Source organism: Thamnophis sirtalis, unplaced genomic scaffold (assembly GCF_051295495.1).
Source record: "Thamnophis sirtalis isolate CommonGarterSnake01/CBP01778 unplaced genomic scaffold, rThaSir2_p1.2 scaffold_13, whole genome shotgun sequence".
In the NCBI taxonomy this organism is placed as follows: Eukaryota; Metazoa; Chordata; class Lepidosauria; order Squamata; family Natricidae; genus Thamnophis; species Thamnophis sirtalis.
Genome location: NW_028261393.1, coordinates 43,441,026 through 43,465,778, shown reverse-complemented (window position 1 = coordinate 43,465,778; position 24,753 = coordinate 43,441,026). Strand labels below are relative to the sequence as shown.

The 24,753-nt window shown below is 44.4% G+C and overlaps 1 protein-coding gene across 1 annotated transcript; it reads right to left on the bottom strand.

Annotated features, from left to right (window-relative positions):
- Positions 1 to 1,430: 1,430 nt before the first annotated feature.
- LOC148043160 (uncharacterized) lies at positions 1,431 to 20,713 on the bottom strand. Its single transcript, XM_087727102.1, has 6 exons — positions 18,879 to 20,713; positions 15,309 to 17,825; positions 14,728 to 14,792; positions 9,555 to 9,642; positions 3,529 to 6,672; positions 1,431 to 3,444 (listed from the first exon to the last, which is right to left on the bottom strand). Exons 1-6 carry the CDS (start codon positions 20,696 to 20,698, stop codon positions 1,431 to 1,433), a joined length of 9,648 nt encoding a protein of 3,215 aa, XP_087583228.1. The 5' UTR covers positions 20,699 to 20,713.
- Between the last annotated feature and the right edge of the window lie 4,040 nt (positions 20,714 to 24,753).

Here is a 24,753-nt window from a genome sequence, read left to right as displayed (position 1 = left end):
TGTGTGTGTGTGTGTGTGTGTGTGTTTCTCTCTCTGTTTCTCTGGAGGCTGGAGAGGCCAAATGCAGGCCTGTTTTTGGCTTCCTCGGTTTTCAGAACCACCCTGCCACCCAAAAATGGGCCCGTTTTTGGCCTCCTGAGGCCTCTGTGCATCCCATTTTGGCCTCCAGAAAGTGGATGGGGGCCAGTGGGTAGGTGGGGTGGGATTGGCAGCCTCGTGTTCCCATATGGGCCGGATTAATGGCTTTGGCGGGCCATATCCAGCCCACGGGCCTTAATCTGAGGGCCGCTACTATATAGTATCACTGGCAAATTCTAAGGTCATTGTGGGTTGGTGCAAACTCCTTTGTTAAAAAAAAGTACAGTTGACCTTGGTCATAAGAAGGAACCAGCTATGAAGACGGGAGGGCATGTAGAAAGGTTTTTATGCAGTCCCAAGAAAGAAGGAAATGAGGAATATAAAATAACTCTGCCTTGATTTTACTAGAAAATGGGACAGAGAGAAAGCTGAATAGCCTTTCAAGGTTGTTATTCTACCTTACTACAATGAAGAGTATTCATGGATGACAATGATAGATTGGCCAAGGAATTTTGGGTGTAATATCGAATTGAAAAAGTGGGGGGAAATTGTGGGAAAGTAATAGGAAATTAACTCTGGCCACATCGTATAAAGAAAACCTATATAAAATGTTTTATAGGTGGTACTTACCACCAGCTAGGCTAGCCAAAATATATAAAAAAATTATCACCTAATTGCTGGAAATGTGACCAACTAACGGGCACCAATTACCACATGTGGTGGACATGTAGAAAGGCAAAAGACTACAGGCGAAGGATTCAAATTTGGTTGGAAGAAATGACCAGAGAGAAATTGGAATTTAAACTGGAACTATTCTTATTAGGAATTATAAAAGGAGGTCAAAGTAAAGGGTTAACATATTTAACATTACATAGCATAACAGCAGCGAGAATAGTTTATGCCCAACAATGGAAGAGTGAGAACATACCTCTAGAAAGGGAAATAATAAAGAAAATATTAGACTGTGCAGAATGTGATAGACTAACGCTGGAACTAAAAAATAAAGGAGACAGAATACTAGGAGATTTGGAATAGGATTTACTCATGGTTGGATTTGAGGAATAAAAATTGGAATGGAAAAGAACAAGGATGTATAGATCAAAAGAAAATGTAGGCTTCCCAATTGACTTTCCTTGGCAGAAGGTTGCAAAAGTAGATCACATGAAATTACATTGGGCATCTAATGAGTCATTAGATACATTGCTGGCAGTTCCTGCTTCTCCAGCTGCAGCCTCCATTTCTTCCAAGAGAACATCGAATATGGATTGACAAGAAGAAGAACAAATCAGAGCCATTAACTGTTCACCTGTTAATTCACCATCTTTCTCATCCGAATCAATAATTGCAGGACATCATTTCCCCAGCCCAAAACTGTCTCTGCTATCACATGGAGCGTTGGAATCATCCATGACCACAGAGCGCTCTGCACCATTGCTAGTCTGGAGGCCTCTGAGACTCCCACGTTCTCTTCCAAGTGATTCAGTTGCAGAGCTACAGTAGCTATCCAACCACAGCTGGAAGCTTTCATTTGCTGTCTCCTCTAATGACATGTCTTTGTCTGCAAAGGATTGTGGTCCATTCTCAGAATCCTCCAAGGAAAGGGGAAAATTAACCTGATAGTCAGAGGAAATATCAAGATACTTGGACTGTACAGTTTCTCTCATGCCAGAGTTCTGCAATGCGCTGCTTTCAGTCATTTTGCTAACCATGGTCTCCTGTGGTCCAACAGCATCTAGTTCCTTAATTTCACAGGGATCTCCATGAGAGATTGGAAGACCATCGAGTGACATATCAGCCTGAGTTTGGTGAATCCCATCATCAGAAGAATACTCAATTAAATCCTGCAGCAGTTTCACCACGTCATCTTCAAGCTCACTTCCTGTCCCAGTTTGGAGCATCACATCATCAGGAGTATAAGTCTTGTTTTGGTCATCTGCTTGCAGTCTGGTTGGTTGACATTCTTTGTTTTTGGAATGCAGAACATCCGTTTTGGTGGTATGGAAACCCATTTGCTCATCATCTGCATCCACAACAGCCATTTCAGAGATTGCTCTCGATTTAGGACTGTTGTCCTCCTTGATAGATACTGAATGAGCCTGAAAAGGGGACACAAGACCTGTCCCAGGATTTAGGTCACATGATTGGAAGCTGGGAAATTGGTGTTCTTTCTCCTCTGAAGGCAAACCATCTTCCATATTAAAAATAATCTGAAGCATTTGCTCCTCATCCATGTCTTCAACAACCAGATTGGTCATTTTAGAGCTCAAATTGACCATATCACTAACAAAGTCATTGTCATCATCGCTTACAAGATCAATAACTCCATCACTGACGACAGGACTAATAAATACAGGTGGGGCAACCACAAGACATGGAGGAGGAGCAGGTTGTTTCTCCGTGGATTGTGTGGGTGATTCCACGAGTGTTGGGCTTGTCCTTTCGGATGTGGATGGCCCAAAAGGGTCACCTGGTGAAGACTTGGATGGTTTCGTTTTTGGCTGGGTGGCTGAGTCTGTATCTCTTAGCCAAGTTCCTTCAGTCGTGTTTCTGATATTTCTCATCTGCTGATAGTGAGAGGAAATATCAAGATACTTGGACTGTACAGTTTCTCTCATGCCAGAGTTCTGCAATGCGCTGCTTTCAGTCATTTTGCTAACCATGGTCTCCTGTGGTGCCACAGCATCTAGTTCCTTAATTTCACAGGGATCTCCATGAGAGATTGGAAGACCATCGAGTGACATATCAGCCTGAGTTTGGTGAATCCCATTATCAGAAGAATACCCAAATAAATCAGAATAATACCCTTTTAAATCCTGCAGCAGTTTCATCACGTCATCTTTAAGCTCACTTACCGTCCCAGTTTGGAGCATGACATCATCAGGAGTATAAGTCTTGTTTTGGTCATCTGCTTGCAGTCTGGTTGGTTGACATTCTTTGTTTTTGGAATGCAGAACATCCGTATTGGTGGTATCGAAAACCATTTGCTCATCATCTGTACCCTCAGCAGCCATTTCAGAGATTGCTCTCGATTCAGGACTGTTGTCCTCCTTGATAGATACTGAATGAGCCTGAAAAGGGGACACAAGACCTGTCCCAGGATTTAGGTCACATAATCCGAGGCTGGGAAATTGGTGTTCTTTCTCCTCTGAAGGCAAACCATCTTCCATATTAGAAATAATCTGAAGCATTTGCTCATCATCCATGTCTTCAACAACCAGACTGGTCATTTTAGAGCTCAAATTGACCCTATCACTAACATAGTCATTGTCATCATCGCTTACAAGATCAATAACTCCATCACTGATGACAGGACTATTAAATACAGGTGGGGCAACCACAGGACTTGGAGGAGGAGCAGGTGGTTTCCTTGTGGATTGTGTGGGTGATTCCACGAGTGTTGGGCTTGTCCTTTCGGATGTGGATGGCCCAAAAGGGTCACCTGGTGAAGACTTGGATGGTTTCGTTTTTGGCTGGGTGGCTGAGTCTGTATCTCTTAGCCAAGTTCCTTCAGTCGTGTTTCTGATATTTCTTATCTGCTGATAGTCGGAGGAAATATCAAGATACTTGGACTGTGCAGTTTCTCTCATGCCAGAGTTCTGCAATGCGCTGCTTTCAGTCATTTTGCTAACCATGGTCTCCTGTGGTGCCACAGCATCCAGTTCCTTAATTTCACAGGGATCTCCATGAGAGATTGGAAGACCATCGAGTGACATATCAGCCTGAGTTTGGTGAATCCCATCATCAGAAGAATACTCAATTAAATCCTGCAGCAGTTTCATCTGGACATCTTTAAGCTCACTTACCATCCCAGTTTGGAGCATGACATCATCAGGAGTATAGGTCTTATTTTGGTCATCTGCTTGCAGTCTGGTTGGTTGACATTCTTTGTTTTTGGAATGCAGAACATCCGTTTTGGTGGTATGGAAAACCATTTGCTCATCATCTGTACCCTCAGCAGCCAGTTCAGAGATTGCTCTTGATTCAGGGCTGTAGTCCTTGATAGATACTGAATGAGCCTGAAAAGGGGAGACAAGACCTGTCCCAGGATTTAGGTCACATGATTGGAAGCTGGGAAATTGGTGTTCTTTCTCCTCTGAAGGCAAACCATCTTCCATATTAAAAATAATCTGAAGCATTTGCTCCTCATCCATGTCTTCAACAACCAGACTGGTCATTTTAGAGCTCAAATTGACCCTATCACTAACAAAGTCATTGTCATCATCGCTTACAAGATCAATAACTCCATCACTGACGACAGGACTATTAAATACAGGTGGGGCAACCACAGGACATGGAGGAGGAGCAGGTTGTTTCTCCGTGGATTGTGTGGGTGATTCCACGAGTGTTGGGCTTGTCCTTTCGGATGTGGATGGCCCAAAAGGGTCACCTGGTGAAGACTTGGATGGTTTCGTTTTTGGCTGGGTGGCTGAGTCTGTATCTCTTAGCCAAGTTCCTTCAGTCGTGTTTCTGATATTTCTCATCTGCTGATAGTGAGAGGAAATATCAAGATACTTGGACTGTACAGTTTCTCTCATGCCAGAGTTCTGCAATGCACTGCTTTCAGTCATTTTGCTAACCATGGTCTCCTGTGGTGCCACAGCATCTAGTTCCTTAATTTCACAGGGATCTCCATGAGAGATTGGAAGACCATCGAGTGACATATCAGCCTGAGTTTGGTGAATCCCATCATCAGAAGAATACTCAATTAAATCCTGCAGCAGTTTCACCACGTCATCTTCAAGCTCACTTCCTGTCCCAGTTTGGAGCATCACATCATCAGGAGTATAAGTCTTGTTTTGGTCATCTGCTTGCAGTCTGGTTGGTTGACATTCTTTGTTTTTGGAATGCAGAACATCCGTATTGGTGGTATCGAAAACCATTTGCTCATCATCTGTACCCTCAGCAGCCATTTCAGAGATTGCTCTCGATTCAGGACTGTTGTCCTCCTTGATAGATACTGAATGAGCCTGAAAAGGGGACACAAGACCTGTCCCAGGATTTAGGTCACATAATCCGAGGCTGGGAAATTGGTGTTCTTTCTCCTCTGAAGGCAAACCATCTTCCATATTAGAAATAATCTGAAGCATTTGCTCATCATCCATGTCTTCAACAACCAGACTGGTCATTTTAGAGCTCAAATTGACCCTATCACTAACATAGTCATTGTCATCATCGCTTACAAGATCAATAACTCCATCACTGATGACAGGACTATTAAATACAGGTGGGGCAACCACAGGACATGGAAGAGGAGCAGGTTGTTTCTCCGTGGATTGTGTGGGTGATTCCACGAGTGTTGGGCTTGTCCTTTCAGATGTGGATGGCCCAAGAGGGTCAATTGGTGAAGACATGGATGGTTTCGTTTTTGGCTGGGTGGCTGAGTCTGTATCTCTTAGCCGTGCTCCTTCAGTCGTGTTTCTGATATTTCTTATGTGCTGGTCATTCAACTGAGATTCTAGTTGTACCAACTCTTGGGCTTTTTGGACTCTGTGTTCAATGTGGGCTTCTTCATTTTTGGCTTCGTCATCATGTGCTGTCTCAGGCATCTCTGTCTCATGGTCAGAAATGCCAAATTTCTCCAGCGTGTAGAGAGAAGGCATGGCGGGAGCAACATCATTGCTTTGGTTTTCAGGAAGATGATTTGGAAGCTCGGCCTTTTTCTTCTTCTGGAGCTCATCTTTAGTCCGCCTGAGAAAATATGGCTGAATGATGGACATCAGGTTTTCTGAGATTTTACGTCCCTGAGCTTTCTCTCCAGGAGTGGCATCTTTTGCCCTGGCTCTCGTGATAGGGCCCTCATATTCCATCCGGAAGGTTTTCCTGGTGCCCAAAAGCGAGCCTTGACAAGCAAAATCAAAAAGAGCCCAAAGTTCTTTGAGATTGTTTTGGACCGGAGTCCCTGTGAGAAGGATGCGGTTTTTGGAAGGAATGACGAGCAGAGATTTTGTCATTTTGGCAGATGGGTTTTTGATTTTATGGGCTTCATCCAGAATGATATAGTCCCAAACAAACTCTTTCCCATCAAAGCTAGAAAGTTGTGGCCAGCTGTTGAGGAGCATCCGGTAGGTTGTGAGCAAGACACCCTTTCTCCTCTGGATCCGCTCCAGAGATCTTTGACGTTCAGCTTTGTTGGCTCCGTGAAAAACTTCCACTCGCAGGCCTGGAGTCCACTTGGCAAACTCTTTCATCCAGTTGTTAAGAAGGGTGACTGGGAGAATCAGCAATACGGAATGGATGAGTTTTGCGTCAAACATCCCGGAGAGGAACGTGATGACTTGAATGGTCTTGTCGAGTCCCATGTCATCTGCCAGGATGCCGCCCTTCCTTCTGTCTCGATACAACTTGTACAAAAAAGCAACCCCTTCCCTCTGATAGTCAAAAAGCTTATCGTGAACTTTTCCATACAGCATCAATCCGCTCTGACACACATCCACAAAGCCATCGTCGTCCTCCTCCACAGCCAGGGCATCCTCCAACTTTTTAATCTTGGCAGTCAGGTTTTCACTGAAATGGATTTCAAGAGCCTGTTGGAGCAATTGGAGAGATCCTTTCAGGTTCCCACTTCGGGCTTCCTTTTTGGCCTGAGACACATATCTGTAATATCAAGAAACAGTTCTGAAGTCAGAAACAACAATTAAAACACTCAAGGGTAGAAAACTAAAAAAAGAAAGGGAAGAAAATTTTAGTTTTTTCTGCCTGTGCAACATATTGCATTTTTCGGAGTATAAGACACACCTTTTTCCCCACTAAAACAGGGTGAACATTTCTGTGCATCTTATATACCGAATATAGCCCCACACATCCACTGGCACCGTTTGGCATTCTGCCTCCCAGCAATTTACCTCCTTGCAGCAAATGGGGAAAACGGGGCGTGCGGAGGCTTCAATGGACTATAGCAATCCCTGCAGTCTGAAACAGCTGATGATTGGGAGGCCCCTGCTGAAATCGAAAGTGAAACTTGTTGTTTGCTGCAGGAGGCAAATTGCTGGGAGGCAGATTTTTTTTCTTGTGCTAATCAGGCTGTTTGCTGCAACGAGGTAAGTCAATAACTATAAATGCCTATAGAATGTTCAAATTATTAGAGTTATTTTTTAAAGACTACTTTGTTATTGTTCTAGACAACTTAACAAAATGAAGAAGCTTTTTAAAATAAATGCTTGATCTGAAGAGGCCCAGTGCTATTGTATCTTCTATTAAATAGCAGAGAATAACTATATTTCGAGAAAGCCATATCTATTTTAACAGCATCTGTACAAGTATAGTCTGAAACGTAACACAGTGTATATCGTCTGCACTGTTTGCTGTTTGTTGCAAGGAGGCAAATTACTGGGAGGCAGAGGCAGATATTTTCCCCTTGTTTTCCTCCCCAAAAGCTAGGTGCGTCTTATACTTCGGAGCATCTTATACTCCGAAAAATACAGTAAGTGCCTTGGATTCGGAGATGGGTGGTAGTAGTAATGCTTATTTCTAGGCTAGTACAAGCTAGTCCTTCACTTACAACAGTTCCTTTGGTGACCATTTAAAGTTACAACCACACTGAAAAGAGTGACCGATGACCGTTTTTAAATCCCCTTTTGCAATCTTCTGACCAGCAAAGTCAATTTGGGGGAAACCAGATTCACTTAACAACCATGCTACTAACTTCACAACTGCAGCGATTCACTTAACATATGCGGCAAGAAAGGTCCTAAAATGGAGCAAAATTCACTTAACAACTGTCTCTTTTAGCAACAGAAATTTTGGGCTTAATTGTGGTCATAAATGGAGGGCTACCTGGATTAAAGCCATGGAAGCCTGCAAATCTGAAAAGTCCACACAGTCTCCTTTTATATTACATATTATGCTTCCTCCTCCTGAACATCAAAGGCTGGTTACAAACTGTTCCACAGCCTCAAGAAGGCAGCTTGGCAAAAATATTCTCTACCTTCAGCAAAAGCTTTCAAACAAAGCTTACTTCCAAATGATTGAGGATGCAGTTCAAAATGTAGCCTCCCTCTGGCTCTATGTGGTTTTTCTTTTTTTAAAAAACAGATGCAGTTCTGGTCCTTCGCTGACAATATTAGCCAACAGGACTATCATGGCTGCATTCCAATCCTGTTCTAAGTGAGGGGTGCCAAGAACTGGATGGGGAATTCTGGGAGTTGAAGTCCACATCTCTTCTTAGTCAGATCTTGCAGAATAAGTGAGTTGGTTTGGTTCATCAAACAGTCAGTGGTTAAGGCACACTGGTCTAGAAACCAGGAGACCGCCTTAGACACGAAAACCCTATGGTGTGACTTTGGGACAATCATTTTCTTTCAGCAGTTGAGAAGATAGGAGGGGGAGCGCCTATGGGAGGAAAGCGAGAGCTAAGCGATCGGGGAAAGCGAAAGCTAAGAGAGCGTGGGTGCAGAGAAGAACTGGCCGATAGGAAGAAAGCAAAGAATGCAGCTCCCGGTTCCAAAACAATTATTCAAAACCGATTGGACAAATGGGGACGCCTTAAAGCTGGGGAAAGCTTTACTTGGAATTTTGGGATGCAAACTCCAGTTCTGGCTTTGCTTTATTGTATTCTGCTTAACCGTTAATAAACAATACTTTTCTCACCAACTGGAGTCAAGGATCGTTCTTACTTAAAAGCCAGGAGCGGAGGCAGGACTGACATTCTCATTCTTTCCCCCAAATAATTCTCCTGCTGTCCCCTGGCTTTGCCTAACCCAGTGGTTCCCAACCTTTTTTTTGGCCATGCCCCACCTAAGCATCTCTAAAATCCTGACCCCCCCCCCCTCATATAATTCTTATTTCAAGCAGAGGAAGCTTGCTGTAAACAAGATTCAACTTGCCCCCATTAAAAATCAAGATTGCCCCATGTTGGGAACCACCGGGCTTAACCTTTAAGAAACAATACTTTTCTCACCTACTGGAGTCAAGGATCGTTCTTAAAAGCCAGGAGCGGAGGCAGGACTGACATTCTCATTCTTTCCCCAAAATAATTCTCCTGCTGTCCCCTGGCTTTGCCTAACCCAGTGGTTCCCAACCTTTTTTTTGGCCATGCCCCACCTAAGCATCTCTAAAATCCTAATCCCCCTCCCCCCTATAATTCTTCTTTCAAGCAGAGGAAGCGTAAAAGATCATTAAAGATTCAACTTGCACCTATTAAAAATCAAGATTGCCCCATGTTGGGGAACCACCGGGCTAACCCTTAGCCTGCTCTCATTGATAAAGGGCATTTATGGAGATTCTTAATTATCCAGAGCATGGTTGTCCCAAAGCTGCTTTTCGTTTTCAAAGGAGAAAAATAATAAGAAACTCTACTTTAAAAAAAAGAAAAGAAAAGCCCCTTTGGGGCGACCCCTGTAGCAGGAAAAAAAGGGGGAAGATGAACATAGGAATGCGGAATCCCCACCACTCCTGCCAAGCCCACCCAAAAAGAAATGGCTTGCCAGGAGCAAATCCGGAGGCGCCCCTTCCCCGTACATGAACCCCTTTGGAAATACCTCCGGTACTTTTCTATTTGCTCCGGGTCCAAATCTGTATGGTCCGCCATGATTTCGCCCAAACGTGCACAAAACTCTATAAAGCTTCCTGAAGAGTTCAATTTGAATTCTGCGCGCTAATTCACCGACCTGCCCCGCCTGTCACCGAGAGGTATGCACATAATTTGGATGCGGGTTAGCCAATCAGATCATTTCAAACACAAGCGCTCGGGGCGGGGCCGAAGAAAAAAACGGAGTCCCCGAGCTCCCTTCATTCATTCATTCACCGGTACGGGATGCTCGATTGACACAAATAGGCACGGTGGTTGCTATCGATTTATATTTGCAGAAAAATCGGGGCAACCAAACCGTGTCCCCGCCCCCCCACCCCCAATAAGGCACGGCATCCAAGGAAAATTCACATCCCTTTTAAACCAGATGCTCTGACTTCGTTGGAAAGAAGATAATTCGTTCTGCATGAGCAACGTGGAATTAATCTCCATAAATTAAAAAAAAGGGGAACTTCGTTTTCAACCTAATTGTGTCCGGTCGAGCTCAAGTCACGCAGAACGGTCTCCACCGATTCAGGGTCTGCATCAGCGCTTCTCAATCTCAGCAACTTTAAGATTAGGTGGGCTTCCACTCCCAGAATTCTGGGCAACCCTGGGAGTTAAAGTCGCCCCAGCTTCAAGCTGCCAAGGTTTGAGAAGACTCCGCTGTACGATCCGGTCCAGGACTCTGCAGATCAATCTGGGGGTTAGTGGTGAGGTGGGCTCGTTTTCTTTCACTTGTTTCCCTCCAAATGGGTTAGAGATGCAGATCTCTAACTCCCAAATCCCCAGTGGGGGGGAGGAGGGCAGGTGGGGGATCGCGCTGAAGTCCGATGTCCCGCAGCCTCCTCTGCAAGAACGAACATTAAAAATCCCCTTCTCTGATTAATTTAATTTAATTCGTCAAGGATGAATTAGGTAACAGATATGAGTATAAACATGATTATGAATACATGGAATGAATAAGAATACAAGGGAATCTTTATTAATTATTAGTTAATTAATATTATTATTTAAATGGCAATTAATCAAGAATGATAGGAGTGTGAATTCCTGTGAATCTGGAATGACCAGTTTCCTGCCTCGCTCGTCCAAGTCTCCTTCCCTGCAGTAGGGAAATACTACATATCCCATCTTGGTCCTACTTGGCAGGGGAGGATGGGAACTCTCGCCCGTTTAGTTTATACCGGGTTGAGAAGCGTCCAAGCCGTGCAGTTGCTTCTTCTTCCCGACAGGGGGCAGACCCCTTCCTTCCCGGTGACGCCTTCGAGGAAAGCGAAACTACATTGGCTGGGAGGAGGAGCCTCGCGCCATGACGGCCTTCTCCGCGGCTTCCAAAGACGGCGCTCCCATTGTGCGCATGCGCCTCGGTTCACCCTCTCAACCACCTTCTTCCCCGCCTCTTTTTGGACTCGTCAAGCTCCGCTTGACATGATGTTGACGGACGAGGCGGGGAATGGAGCTCGCTGGGCGGAGGCAGGATCAGGAAGCCCGCCGCTGAAAGAAAGACCAGAAGCCCAACAGGTCGCCGCAACCGAGCCGCCTCGCTCTGTTTTCCGCCGTCGTTCGACCCAGGCCCGCAGCTGAAGCGCTGCCATGTCCAATATGGAGAGTATCCTGGGTGACGCCCCTCAAGAAAACACGGCCGGGCTTCGATTGGTGGTGGGGGCAAGAAAACCCCGCCTCCTTAAGAGATTGATGAAAGGGGTGTGTCTAGTGGGGGTCCCTCACAGCAGGGGGTGCCCTGGAGAGGGGATGATTCCTGTGGGAGGGGCTTCAGCTCTGATCGCATTCCCTATTGGTGTTTCTGGATTCGAGTGACAACGGGAGTAGCCCATAGGGTGGGGTGAGGGTGTTTTCCTCCCTTTCTTTGGCATTTAGCCATGCTGGCCATATGATCATGGAGAGTCTTTGGACATCTGGCTCTTCGGCTTTGAAACGGAGATGAGCACTGTCCCCTAGAGTCGGGAATGACTAGCACATATATGTGAGGAATACCTTTAACATTACCTTTAACCATTACCTTTAACTTCCGACTCCTATTTTGCATTTTGTCTGTTTCTACTTCTAACCAAAACAGCCCATGGAAGAAGCAAGGTAAATTTTCTGCTGATCTTCCAGCTCAGAAAACCTATTTCCCCAGCCTCATTTTCCACAAAGCAGGTTAAGGTAGAAGCCACCTATTACCTTTTTACAATGCAGGGATTGCTTTAGTGTTGTGTGAACCCAGCCAGGAGGAGGCTTAGTTTGCAAGTCATAGTTAAGCAAACTAAAGCTTAGGACAATGTATGAAATCAGCAAAGGCCATTGGCTCAGAATCAGGAATAAAGATAAAGATTCAGGTCTGATTATCCTATAATGGGAGTAACTAGTGGACAGCTTCCCACTTAAAGAGCAGAAGTCCTCATCCAGCTAAAAAGAAACTCCAGTGCAGCTTTCACACAGACAAAATGACCAGACTGCATGTGGAGTTAGAGGTAGCTGTTATTCACACAAACTGAATCAACATCAATTCTAGGCTGCATAAACAGAGGGATAGAATCAAGATCACGTGAAGTGTTAATACCACTTTATAAGGCCTTGGTAAGGCCGCACTTGGAATACTGCATCAAGTTTTGGCCACCACGATATAAAAAAAAATGTTCAGACTCTAGAAAGAGTGCGAGGAGAGCAACAAAGATGATTAGGGGACTGGAGCTAAAACATGAAGAACGGTTGCAGGAACTGGGTATGTTTAGTTTAATGAAAAGAAGGACTAGGGAACTTTCAACTGGGTGGGGAAAACCTGGAAGCTTTCAGATTCGCCAACATGACATCGCTAATAAATTGGAACTTTGAGGAACTTGGAGTTTTATTTCGTTGGGAATGTTCTTTGGAACCCTGACAACAAAGACAAATCTGGTGACATCAATGGAGAGAGACCAGAATAAAACGGAGCACCAAAAAGCTGTCTATCTCTTCCTCTATCTATCTATCTATCTATCTATCTATCTATCTATCTATCTATCTATCTATCTATTATCTATCTATCACTATCAATCTATCTATCTGTCCATCATCTATCTACCTATCATCTATCCATCTATCATCAATCAATCAATCATCTATCTATGATCAATCTATCAATCTATCTATCATCTATCTCCTCCTCCTCCTCCATCATCTCTCCCTCCCTCTCTCTAATGGAATGGGAGATCAATAGGACATGATAAGGCTGCAGCTGCCACCTCCAATGACGTCGAAGCTCACTTGCCTTTTCTGAGACATGACATCAAGGAAAGGTGACTCATCCATGGATAGAAGGAAAGCAGGAACCTTAGTTGCTTCTATATTTAAACCCTCCAAAGGAAGGAAGTGCACCTCGGACGGGATTGGATGCTTCCTTTCTGAAGCACAAAAGTATATTGTTGGGACAGGGATGCTGGCCACCCACCTGGTCCTTGATAGAAAGGAAATGGAATAAATGATGGTCACATGGTCCCTGACAGTTCCATGCTACATAAATGCTCCCCAGAAATAGCACTGGCATCACAAAACGGCTCAAATTAGATGGAACCTGTAACAAGAATTCTAAAAAAAATGGGCCAGGAGGATGGACTTAATGTTGGTTAAGTTCATACACTGTATAGCAGGGCTCCTCAAACTTCTTTGAGCCAAGGTGGCGCAGTGGTTAAAAGCAGCACTGCAGGCTACTGCTAGATCAGCAGGTCAGCGGTTCAAATCTCACCGGCTCAGGGTTGACTCAGCCTTCCATCCTTCCGAGGTGGGTAAAATGAGGACCCAGATTGTTGGGGGCAATATGCTGACTCTCTGTAAACCGCTTAGAGAGGCCTGAAAGGCCTATGAAGCGGTATATAAGTCTACTGCTATTCTTAAACAGGGGGCCAATTCACAGTTCCTCAGACTGTTGAGGGCCTGGACTGGGTGGGCGGGCATGGCTAAGTGGTCATGTGACTGGGTGGGCTCAACAAGGTGGTCAAGTGACTGGGTGGGCATGGCCAATTTATTAGTCCATTAAACAATGCACACAAATTAAACTTTAATTTGCCATGCTCCTGGGGGTGGAAAGCAGGTTAGTGAAGGGATGTGGCTGCCTTAAAGTGTGTTTGAGGGACTTCTGTTTGTGTGTGTGTGTGTGTGTGTGTGTGTGTGTGTGTGTGTGTGTTTCTCTCTCTGTTTCTCTGGAGGCTGGAGAGGCCAAATGCAGGCCTGTTTTTGGCTTCCTCGGTTTTCAGAACCACCCTGCCACCCAAAAATGGGCCTGTTTTTGGCCTCCTGAGGCCTCTGTGCATCCCATTTTTGGCCTCCAGAAAGTGGATGGGGGCCAGTGGGTAGGTGGGGTGGGATTGGCAGCCTCGTGTTCCCATATGGGCCGGATTAATGGCTTTGGCGGGCCATATCCAGCCCACGGGCCTTAATCTGAGGGCCGCTACTATACAGTATCACTGGAAAATTCTAACGTCATTGTGGGTTGGTGCAAACTCCTTTGTTAAAAAAAAAGTACAGTTGACCTTGGTCATAAGAAGGAACCAGCTATGAAGACGGGAGGGCACGTAGAAAGGTTTTTATGCAGTCCCAAGAAAGAAGGAAAAGTGAGGAATATTTTATGCCTTGATTTTACTAGAAAATGGGACAGAGAGAAAGCTGAATAGCCTTTCAAGGTTGTTATTCTACCTTACTACAATGAAGAGTATTCATGGATGACAATGATAGATTGGCCAAGGAATTTTGGGTGTAATATCGAATTGAAAAAGTGGGGAAAGATTGTAGGAAAGTAATAGGAAATTAACTCTGGCCACATCGTATAAAGAAAACCTATATAAAATGTTTTATAGGTGGTACTTACCACCAGCTAGGCTAGCCAAAATATAGAAAAAAATTATCACCTAATTGCTAGAAATGTGACCAACTAACGGGCACCAATTACCACATGTGGTGGACATGTAGAAAGGCAAAAGACTACAGGCGAAGGATTCAAATTTGGTTGGAAGAAATGACCAGAGAGAAATTGGAATTTAAACTGGAACTATTCTTATTAGGAATTATAAAAGGAGGTCAAAGTAAAGGGTTAACATATTTAACATTACATAGCATAACAGCAGCGAGAATAGTTTATGCCCAACAATGGAAGAGTGAGAACATACCTCTAGAAAGGGAAATAATAAAGAAAATATTAGACTGTGCAGAATGTGATAGACTAACGCTGGAACTAAAAAATAAAGGAGACAGAATACTAGGAGATTTGGAATAGGATTTACTCATGGTTGGATTTGAGGAATAAAAATTGGAATGGAAAAGAACAAGGATGTATAGATCAAAAGAAAATGTAGGCTTCCCCATTGACTTTCCTTGGCAGAAGGTTGCAAAAGTAGATCACATGAAATTACATTGGGCATCTAATGAGTCATTAGATACATTGCTGGCAGTTCCTGCTTCTCCAGCTGCAGCCTCCATTTCTTCCAAGAGAACATCGAATATGGATTGACAAGAAGAAGAACAAATCAGAGCCATTAACTGTTCACCTGTTAATTCACCATCTTTCTCATCCGAATCAATAATTGCAGGACATCATTTCCCCAGCCCAAAACTGTCTCTGCTATCACATGGAGCGTTGGAATCATTCATGACCACAGAGCGCTCTGCACCATTGCTAGTCTGGAGGCCTCTGAGACTCCCACGTTCTCTTCCAAGTGATTCAGTTGCAGAGCTACAGTAGCTATCCAACCACAGCTGGAAGCTTTCATTTGCTGTCTCCTCTAATGACATGTCTTTGTCTGCAAAGGATTGTGGTCCATTCTCAGAATCCTCCAAGGAAAGGTGAAAATTAACCTGATAGTCAGAGGAAATATCAAGATACTTGGACTGTACAGTTTCTCTCATGCCAGAGTTCTGCAATGCGCTGCTTTCAGTCATTTTGCTAACCATGGTCTCCTGTGGTGCCACAGCATCTAGTTCCTTAATTTCACAGGGATCTCCATGAGAGATTGGAAGACCATCGAGTGACATATCAGCCTGAGTTTGGTGAATCCCATCATCAGAAGAATACTCAATTAAATCCTGCAGCAATTTCACCACGTCATCTTCAAGCTCACTTCCTGTCCCAGTTTGGAGCATCACATCATCAGGAGTATAAGTCTTGTTTTGGTCATCTGCTTGCAGTCTGGTTGGTTGACATTCTTTGTTTTTGGAATGCAGAACATCCGTTTTGGTGGTATGGAAACCCATTTGCTCATCATCTGCATCCACAACAGCCATTTCAGAGATTGCTCTCGATTCAGGACTGTTGTCCTCCTTGATAGATACTGAATGAGCCTGAAAAGGGGACACAAGACCTGTCCCAGGATTTAGGTCACATGATTGGAAGCTGGGAAATTGGTGTTCTTTCTCCTCTGAAGGCAAACCATCTTCCATATTAAAAATAATCTGAAGCATTTGCTCCTCATCCATGTCTTCAACAACCAGACTGGTCATTAAAGAGCTCAAATTGACCCTATCACTAACAAAGTCATTGTCATCATCGCTTACAAGATCAATAACTCCATCACTGACGACAGGACTATTAAATACAGATGGGGCAACCACAGGACATGGAGGAGGAGCAGGTTGTTTCTCCGTGGATTGTGTAGGTGATTCCACGAGTGTTGGGCTTGTCCTTTCGGATGTGGATGGCCCAAAAGGGTCACCTGGTGAAGACTTGGATGGTTTCGTTTTTGGCTGGGTGGCTGAGTCTGTATCTCTTAGCCAAGTTCCTTCAGTCGTGTTTCTGATATTTCTCATCTGCTGATAGTGAGAGGAAATATCAAGATACTTGGACTGTACAGTTTCTCTCATGCCAGAGTTCTGCAATGCGCTGCTTTCAGTCATTTTGCTAACCATGGTCTCCTGTGGTGCCACAGCATCTAGTTCCTTAATTTCACAGGGATCTCCATGAGAGATTGGAAGACCATCGAGTGACATATCAGCCTCAGTTTGGAGCATGACATCATCCGGAGTATAGGTCTTGTTTTGGACATCTGCTTGCAGTCTGGTTGGTTGACATTCTTTGTTTTTGGAATGCAAAACATCTTCCATATTAGAAATAATCTGAAGCATTTGCTCATCATCCATGTCTTCAACAACCAGATTGGTCATTTTAGAGCTCAAATTGACCATATCACTAACAAAGTCATTGTCATCATCGCTTACAAGATCAATAACTCCATCACTGACGACAGGACTAATAAATACAGGTGGGGCAACCACAAGACATGGAGGAGGAGCAGGTTGTTTCTCCGTGGATTGTGTGGGTGATTCCACGAGTATTGGGCTTGTCCTTTCGGATGTGGATGGCCCAAAAGGGTCACCTGGTGAAGACTTGGATGGTTTCGTTTTTGGCTGGGTGGCTGAGTCTGTATCTCTTAGCCAAGTTCCTTCAGTCGTGTTTCTGATATTTCTCATCTGCTGATAGTGAGAGGAAATATCAAGATACTTGGACTGTACAGTTTCTCTCATGCCAGAGTTCTGCAATGCGCTGCTTTCAGTCATTTTGCTAACCATGGTCTCCTGTGGTGCCACAGCATCTAGTTCCTTAATTTCACAGGGATCTCCATGAGAGATTGGAAGACCATCGAGTGACATATCAGCCTGAGTTTGGTGAATCCCATCATCAGAAGAATACCCAAATAAATCAGAATAATACCCTTTTAAATCCTGCAGCAGTTTCATCACGTCATCTTTAAGCTCACTTACCGTCCCAGTTTGGAGCATGACATCATCAGGAGTATAAGTCTTGTTTTGGTCATCTGCTTGCAGTCTGGTTGGTTGACATTCTTTGTTTTTGGAATGCAGAACATCCGTATTGGTGGTATCGAAAACCATTTGCTCATCATCTGTACCCTCAGCAGCCATTTCAGAGATTGCTCTCGATTCAGGACTGTTGTCCTCCTTGATAGATACTGAATGAGCCTGAAAAGGGGACACAAGACCTGTCCCAGGATTTAGGTCACATAATCCGAGGCTGGGAAATTGGTGTTCTTTTTCCTCTGAAGGCAAACCATCTTCCATATTAGAAATAATCTGAAGCATTTGCTCCTCATCCATGTCTTCAACAACCAGACTGGTCATTTTAGAGCTCAAATTGACCCTATCACTAACAAAGTCATTGTCATCATCGCTTACAAGATCAATAACTCCATCACTGACGACAGGACTATTAAATACAGGTGGGGCAACCACAGGACTTGGAGGAGGAGCAGGTGGTTTCCTTGTGGATTGTGTGGGTGATTCCACGAGTGTTGGGCTTGTCCTTTCGGATGTGGATGGCCCAAGAGTCTCACCTGGTGAAGACTTGGATGGTTTCGTTTTTGGCTGGGTGGCTGAATCTGTATCTCTTAGCCAAGTTCCTTCAGTCGTGTTTCTGATATTTCTCATCTGCTGATAGTGAGTGGAAATATCAAGATACTTGGACTGTGCAGTTTCTCTCATGCCAGAGTTCTGCAATGCGCTGCTTTCAGTCATTTTGCTAACCATGGTCTCCTGTGGTGCCACAGCATCTAGTTCCTTAATTTCACAGGGATCTCCATGAGAGATTGGAAGACCATCGAGTGACATATCAGCCTGAGTTTGGTGAATCCCATCATCAGAAGAATACCCAAATAAATCAGAATAATACCCTTTTAAATCCTGCAGCAGTTTCATCTGGACATCTTTAAGCTCACTTACCATCCCAGTTTGGAGCATGACATCATCAGGAGTATAGGTCTTATTTTGGTCATCTGCTTGCAGTCTGGTTGGTTGACATTCTTTGTTTTTGGAATGCAGAACATCCGTTTTGGTGGTATGGAAAACCATTTGCTCATCATCTGTACCCTCAGCAGCCAGTTCAGAGATTGCTCTTGATTCAGGGCTGTAGTCCTTGATAGATACTGAATGAGCCTGAAAAGGGGAGACAAGACCTGTCCCAGGATTTAGGTCACATGATTGGAAGCTGGGAAATTGGTGTTCTTTCTCCTCTGAAGGCAAACCATCTTCCATATTAAAAATAATCTGAAGCATTTGCTCCTCATCCATGTCTTCAACAACCAGACTGGTCATTAAAGAGCTCAAATTGACCATATCACTAACAAAGTCATTGTCATCATCGCTTACAAGATCAATAACTCCATCACTGACGACAGGACTAATAAATACAGGTGGGGCAACCACAGGACATGGAAGAGGAGCAGGTTGTTTCTCCGTGGATTGTGTGGGTGATTCCACGAGTGTTGGGCTTGTCCTTTCAGATGTGGATGGCCCAAGAGGGTCAATTGGTGAAGACATGGATGGTTTTGTTTTTGGCTGGGTGGCTGAGTCTGTATCTCTTAGCCAAGTTCCTTCAGTCGTGTTTCTGATATTTCTTATGTGCTGGTCATTCAACTGAGATTCTAGTTGTACCAACTCTTGGGCTTCTTGGACTCTGGATTCAATGTGGGCTTCTTCGTTTTTGGCTTCGTCATCATGTGCTGTCTCACGTGTGTACATCAAATCATGGTCAGAAATGCCAAATATCTTCAGCGTGTAGACGTGTGCAATGTGTTCATCCAACTCGGTGTCTGTTTTTCTTTGGGTGGGATATAAGGACTGCAATTGTAGCTGTGTGGCCGAGCTTCGTGTGTCATCCAGTATGAACATATTGGAAGACTGTAGCTCTTCCTTGAAGACTTGCCTTCTATAGATCTTCTCTTCAATTGTCCCACAGGTAACCAGACGGTAGATTACGACATTCTGTTTTTGTCCAATCCTGTGAACTTGGTTCACAGCTTGGGCATCTTTAGCTGGCTTCAAGCTGGGATCAAAAATCACCACCCGGCTAGCAGCTGTTAAGGTTAAACCAAGCCCACCAACTCGACTAGTAAGCAAAAGGACAGAGTAGTCTCCATCTTTCTGAAACATGCCAATTCTCTTCTCTCGCTCTGCCAACTGGGGCACTGTCCCATCAATGCGCATGAGCTTAAAGCCCCTGTGAGTTAAGACGCACTCTATAATGTCCGACATTTTTCGCCATTGGGAGAACACCACAGTTCTATGTCCCTCGTCTTGCAGTCTTTCCAGCAGCGCCACAAGGAAGCTCAACTTTCCAGACTCCTGAATCAGCATCTCAACAGAAACATGCTCAATACTCCTCTCCATGTCCGGGAGCTCACCAAGTTCATTTTCACCATCTTCTTGTTCGCTGTAATAGGAAGCTTCCAGCCCTAGTTGACTACGTGTTTGATTTTTCAAGAGCCTTGGGTGATCACAGAGCTTCTTCAGGATAACATATTCACCCACTGGGAACTTGGGAGACAACAACAGCTTCTTGATATGATCCAAGGATATAAAATTTCTATATATTTCCTCTTGTATGGGTGCTAAGAACAACCATACAATGAACTCGTTCTTTCGTGGAAGAGAAGGCATGGCGGGAGCAAGATCTTTGCTTTGGTTATCAGGAAGATGGTTTGGAAGCTCGGCCTTTTTCTTCTTCTGGAGCTCATCTTTAGTCCGCCTGAGAAAATATGGCTGAATGATGGACATCAGGTTTTCTGAGATTTTACGTCCCAGAACTTTCTCTCCAGGAGTGGCGTCTTTTGCCCTGGCTCTCGTGATAGGACCCTCATATTCCATTTGAAAGGTTTTCCTGGTGCCCAAAAGCGAGCCTTGACAAGCAAAATCAAAAAGAGCCCAAAGTTCGTTGAGATTGTTTTGGACCGGAGTCCCTGTGAGAAGGATGCGATTTTTGGAAGGAATGACGCGCAGGGATTTTGTCGTTTTGCCAGATGGGCTTTTGATTTTATTGGCTTCATCCAGAATGATATAGTCCCAAACAAACTCTTTCCCATCAAAGCTAGAAAGGTACTGACTGCTGTTGAGGAGCATCCGGTAGGTTGTGAGCAAGACACCCTTTCTCCTCTGGATCAGTTCCAGAGATCTCTTACGTTTAACTTTGTTGACTCCGTAAAAAACTTTCACTCGCAGGCCTGGAGTCCACTTGGCAAACTCTTTCACCCAGTTTTTAATAAGCTCAACGGGGAGAATCAGCAACACGGAACGGATGGGTTCTGCGTAAAACATCCCGGAGAGGAACGTGATGACTTGAATGGTCTTCCCGAGTCCCATGTCATCTGCCAGGATGCCACCCTTCCTTCTGTCTCGATACAACTTGTACAAAAAAGCAACCCCTTTCCTCTGATAGTCATAAAGCTTATCATGAATTTCTCTGTTCAGCATGAGTTCGCTCTGACACACATTTACAAAGCAATCCTTCTTCTTCTCCTCCTCTTCTTCCGCCTCCTCCTTCTCCACTGCCTCCTCTTCCTTTTCCTCCTCCTCCTCCTCTTCCCTCTCCTTTTCCTCCTCCTCCTCCTTTTCCTCCTCCTCTTCCTCCTCCATTTCCTCCTCCTCCACCTCCTCCTCCTTTTCCTCCTCATCCTTCATTTCCTCCTCCTCCTCTTCCTCCTCCTCCAGAACCAGGGCGTCCTTCAACTTTTTAATCTTGGTGGCCAGCTTTTCACTGAAATGGATTTCAAGAGCCTGTTCGAGCAATTGGAGAGATGCTTCACTTTTGGCTTCCTGTTCTGCTTGAGACACATATCTATAAAATCAAGAGACAGTTCTGAAGTCACAAACAATTAAAAAAAACACTCAAGGGCAGAAAAATAAAAAAAACACAGAAGAAATTTTAATGCTTTCTGCCTGTGCAACATATTGCATTTTTCGGAGTATAAGACACACCTTTTTCCCCACTAAAACACGGTGAACATTTCTGTGCATCTTACATACCGAATATAGCCCCACCCACCCAGCTGCACCCTTTGGCCTCTGCCTCCCAGCAATTTACCTCCTTGCAGCAAATGGGGAAAACGGGGCGTGCGGAGGCTTCAATGGACTATAGCAATCCCTGCAGCCTGAAACAGCTGATGATTGGGAGGCCCCTGCTGAAATCGAAAGTGAAACTTGTTGTTTGCTGCAGGAGGCAAATTGCTGGGAGGCAGATTATTTTTTCTTGTGCTAATCAGGTTGTTTGCTGCAAGGAGGTAAGTCAATAATTATAAATGCGTATAGAGAGTTCAAATTATTAGACTTATTTTTAAAGACTACTTTGTTATTGATCTAGACAACTTAACAAAATGAAGAAGCTTTTTAAAATAAATGCTTGATCTGAAGAGGCCCAGTGCTATTGTGTCTTCTATTAAATAGCAGAGAAAAACTATATTTCGAGAAAGCCATATCTATTTTAACAGCATCTGTACAAGTATAGTCTGAAACGTAACACAGTGTATATTGTCTGCACTGTTTGCTGTTTGTTGCAAGGAGGCAAATTACTGGGAGGCAGAGGCAGATATTTTCCCCTTGTTTTCCTCCCCAAAAGCTAGATGGGTGACGATGGGTCTTATACTTCAGAGCATCTTATACTCCGAAAAATACAGTAAGTGCCTTGGATTCGGAGATGGGTAGTAGTAGTAATGCTTATTTCTAGGCTAGTACAAGCTAGTCCTTCACTTACAACAGTTCATTTAGTCACCATTTAAAGTTACAACCGCACTGAAAAGAGTGACTGATGACCGTTTTTAAATCCCCTTTTGCAATCTTCTGACCAGCAAAGTTAATTTGGGGGAAACCAGATTCACTTAACAACCATGCTACTAACTTCACAACTGCAGCGATTCAGTTAACATATGCGGCAAGAAAGGTCCTAAAATGGAGCAAAATTCACTTAACAACTGTCTCTTTTAGCAACAGAAATGTTGGGCTTAATTGTGGTCATAAATGGAGGGCTACCTGGATTAAAGCCATGGAAGCCTGCAAACGTGAAAAGTCCACAGTCTCCTTTTATATTACATATTATGCTTCCTCCTCCTGAACATCAAAGGCTGGTTACAAACTGTTCCACAGCATCAAGAAGGCAGCTTGGCAAAAATATTCTTTACCTTCAGCAAAAACTTTCAAACAAAGCTTACTTCCAAATGATTGAGGATGCAGTTCAAAATGTAGCCTCCCTCTGGCTCTATGTGGTTTTTTTAAAAAAAGAAACAGAGGCAGTCGTGGTCCTTCGCTGACAATATTAGCCAACAGGACTATCATGGCTGCATTCCAATCCTGTTCTAAGTGAGGGGCACCTAGAACTGGATGGGGAATTCTGAGAGTTGAAGTCCACATCTCTTCTTAGATCTTGGAGAATAAGTGAGTTGGTTTGGTTCATCAAACAGTCAGTGGTTAAGGCACACTGGTCTAGAAACCAGGAGACCGCCTTAGACATGAAAACCCTATGGTGTGACTTTGGGACAATCATTTTCTTTCAGCAGTTGAGAAGATAGGAGGGGGAGCGCCTATGGGAGGAAAGCGAGAGCTAAGCGATCGGGGAAAGCGAAAGCTAAGAGAGCGTGGGTGCAGAGAAGAACTGGCCGATAGGAAGAAAGCAAAGAATGCAGCTCCCGTTTCCAAAACATTTATTCAAAACCGATTGGACAAATGGGGACGCCTTAAAGCTGGGGAAAGCTTTACTTGGAATTTTGGGATGCAAACTCCAGTTCTGGCTTTGCTTTATTGTATTCTGCTTAACCGTTAATAAACAATACTTTTCTCACCAACTGGAGTCAAGGATCGTTCTTACTTAAAAGCCAGGAGCGGAGGCAGGACTGACATTCTCATTCTTTCCCCAAAATAATTCTCCTGCTGTCCCCTGGCTTTGCCTAACCCAGTGGTTCCCAACCTTTTTTTTGGCCATGCCCCACCTAAGGATCTCTAAAATCCTAATCCCCCTCCCCCCTATAATTCTTCTTTCAAGCAGAGGAAGCGTAAAAGATCATTAAAGATTCAACTTGCACCTATTAAAAATCAAGATTGCCCCATGTTGGGGAAGCACTGGGCTAACCCTTAGCCTGCTCTCATTGATAAAGGGCATTTATGGAGATTCTTAATTATCCAGAGCATGGTTGTCCCAAAGGTGCTTTTCGTTTTCAAAGGAGAAAAATAATAAGAAACTCTACTTTAAAAAAAAGAAAAGAAAAGCACCTTTGGGGCGACCCCTGTAGCAGGAAAAAAAGGGGGAAGATGAATATAGGAATGCGGAATCCCCACCACTCCTGCCAAGCCCACCCAAAAAGAAATGGCTTGCCAGGAGCAAATCCGGAGGCGCCCCTTCCCCGTACATGAACCCCTTTGGAAATACCTCCGGTACTTTTCTATTTGCTCCGGGTCCAAATCTGTATGGTCCGCCATGATTTCGCCCAAACGTGCACAAAACTCTATAAAGCTTCCTGAAGAGTTCAATTTGAATTCTGCGCGCTAATTCACCGACCTGCCCCGCCTGTCACCGAGAGGTATGCACATAATTTGGATGCGGGTTAGCCAATCAGATCATTTCAAACACAAGCGCTCGGGGCGGGGCCGAAGAAAAAAACGGAGTCCCCGAGCTCCCTTCATTCATTCATTCACCGGTACGGGATGCTCGATTGACACAAATAGGCACGGTGGTTGCTATCGATTTATATTTGCAGAAAAATCGGGGCAACCAAACCGTGTCCCCGCCCCCCCACCCCCAATAAGGCACGGCATCCAAGGAAAATTCACATCCCTTTTAAACCAGATGCTCTGACTTCGTTGGAAAGAAGATAATTCGTTCTGCATGAGCAACGTGGAATTAATCTCCATAAATTAAAAAAAAGGGGAACTTCGTTTTCAACCTAATTGTGTCCGGTCGAGCTCAAGTCACGCAGAACGGTCTCTACCGATTCAGGGTCTGCATCAGCGCTTCTCAATCTCAGCAACTTTAAGATTAGGTGGGCTTCCACTCCCAGAATTCTGGGCAACCCTGGGAGTTAAAGTCGCCCCAGCTTCAAGCTGCCAAGGTTTGAGAAGACTCCGCTGTACGATCCGGTCCAGGACTCTGCAGATCAATCTGGGGGTTAGTGGTGAGGTGGGCTCGTTTTCTTTCACTTGTTTCCCTCCAAATGGGTTAGAGATGCAGATCTCTAACTCCCAAATCCCCAGTGGGGGGAGGGGGGCAGGTGGGGGGTCGCGCTGAAGTCCGATGTCCTGCAGCCTCCTCTGCAAGAACGAACATTAAAAATCCCCTCCTCTGATTAATTTAATTTGATTCGTCAAGGATGAATAAGGTAACAGATATGAGTATAAACATGATTATGAATACATGGAATGAGTACCAATACAAG

What these genes read in the sequence shown, in the direction of transcription:
- LOC148043160 (XM_087727102.1), bottom strand. Translation starts at nt 20,698, where the DNA reads ATGGGACTCGGGAAGACCATTCAAGTCATCACGTTCCTCTCCGGGATG. An exon ending in CCAAAAACAAAACCATCCAT is followed by an intron (nt 17,826 to 18,878) that starts GTCTTCACCAAT and finishes ACAATCCACAAG; the next exon opens with GAAACCACCTGCTCCTCCTC. An exon ending in CCAAAAACGAAACCATCCAA is followed by an intron (nt 3,445 to 3,528) that starts GTCTTCACCAGG and finishes ACAATCCACAAG; the next exon opens with GAAACCACCTGCTCCTCCTC.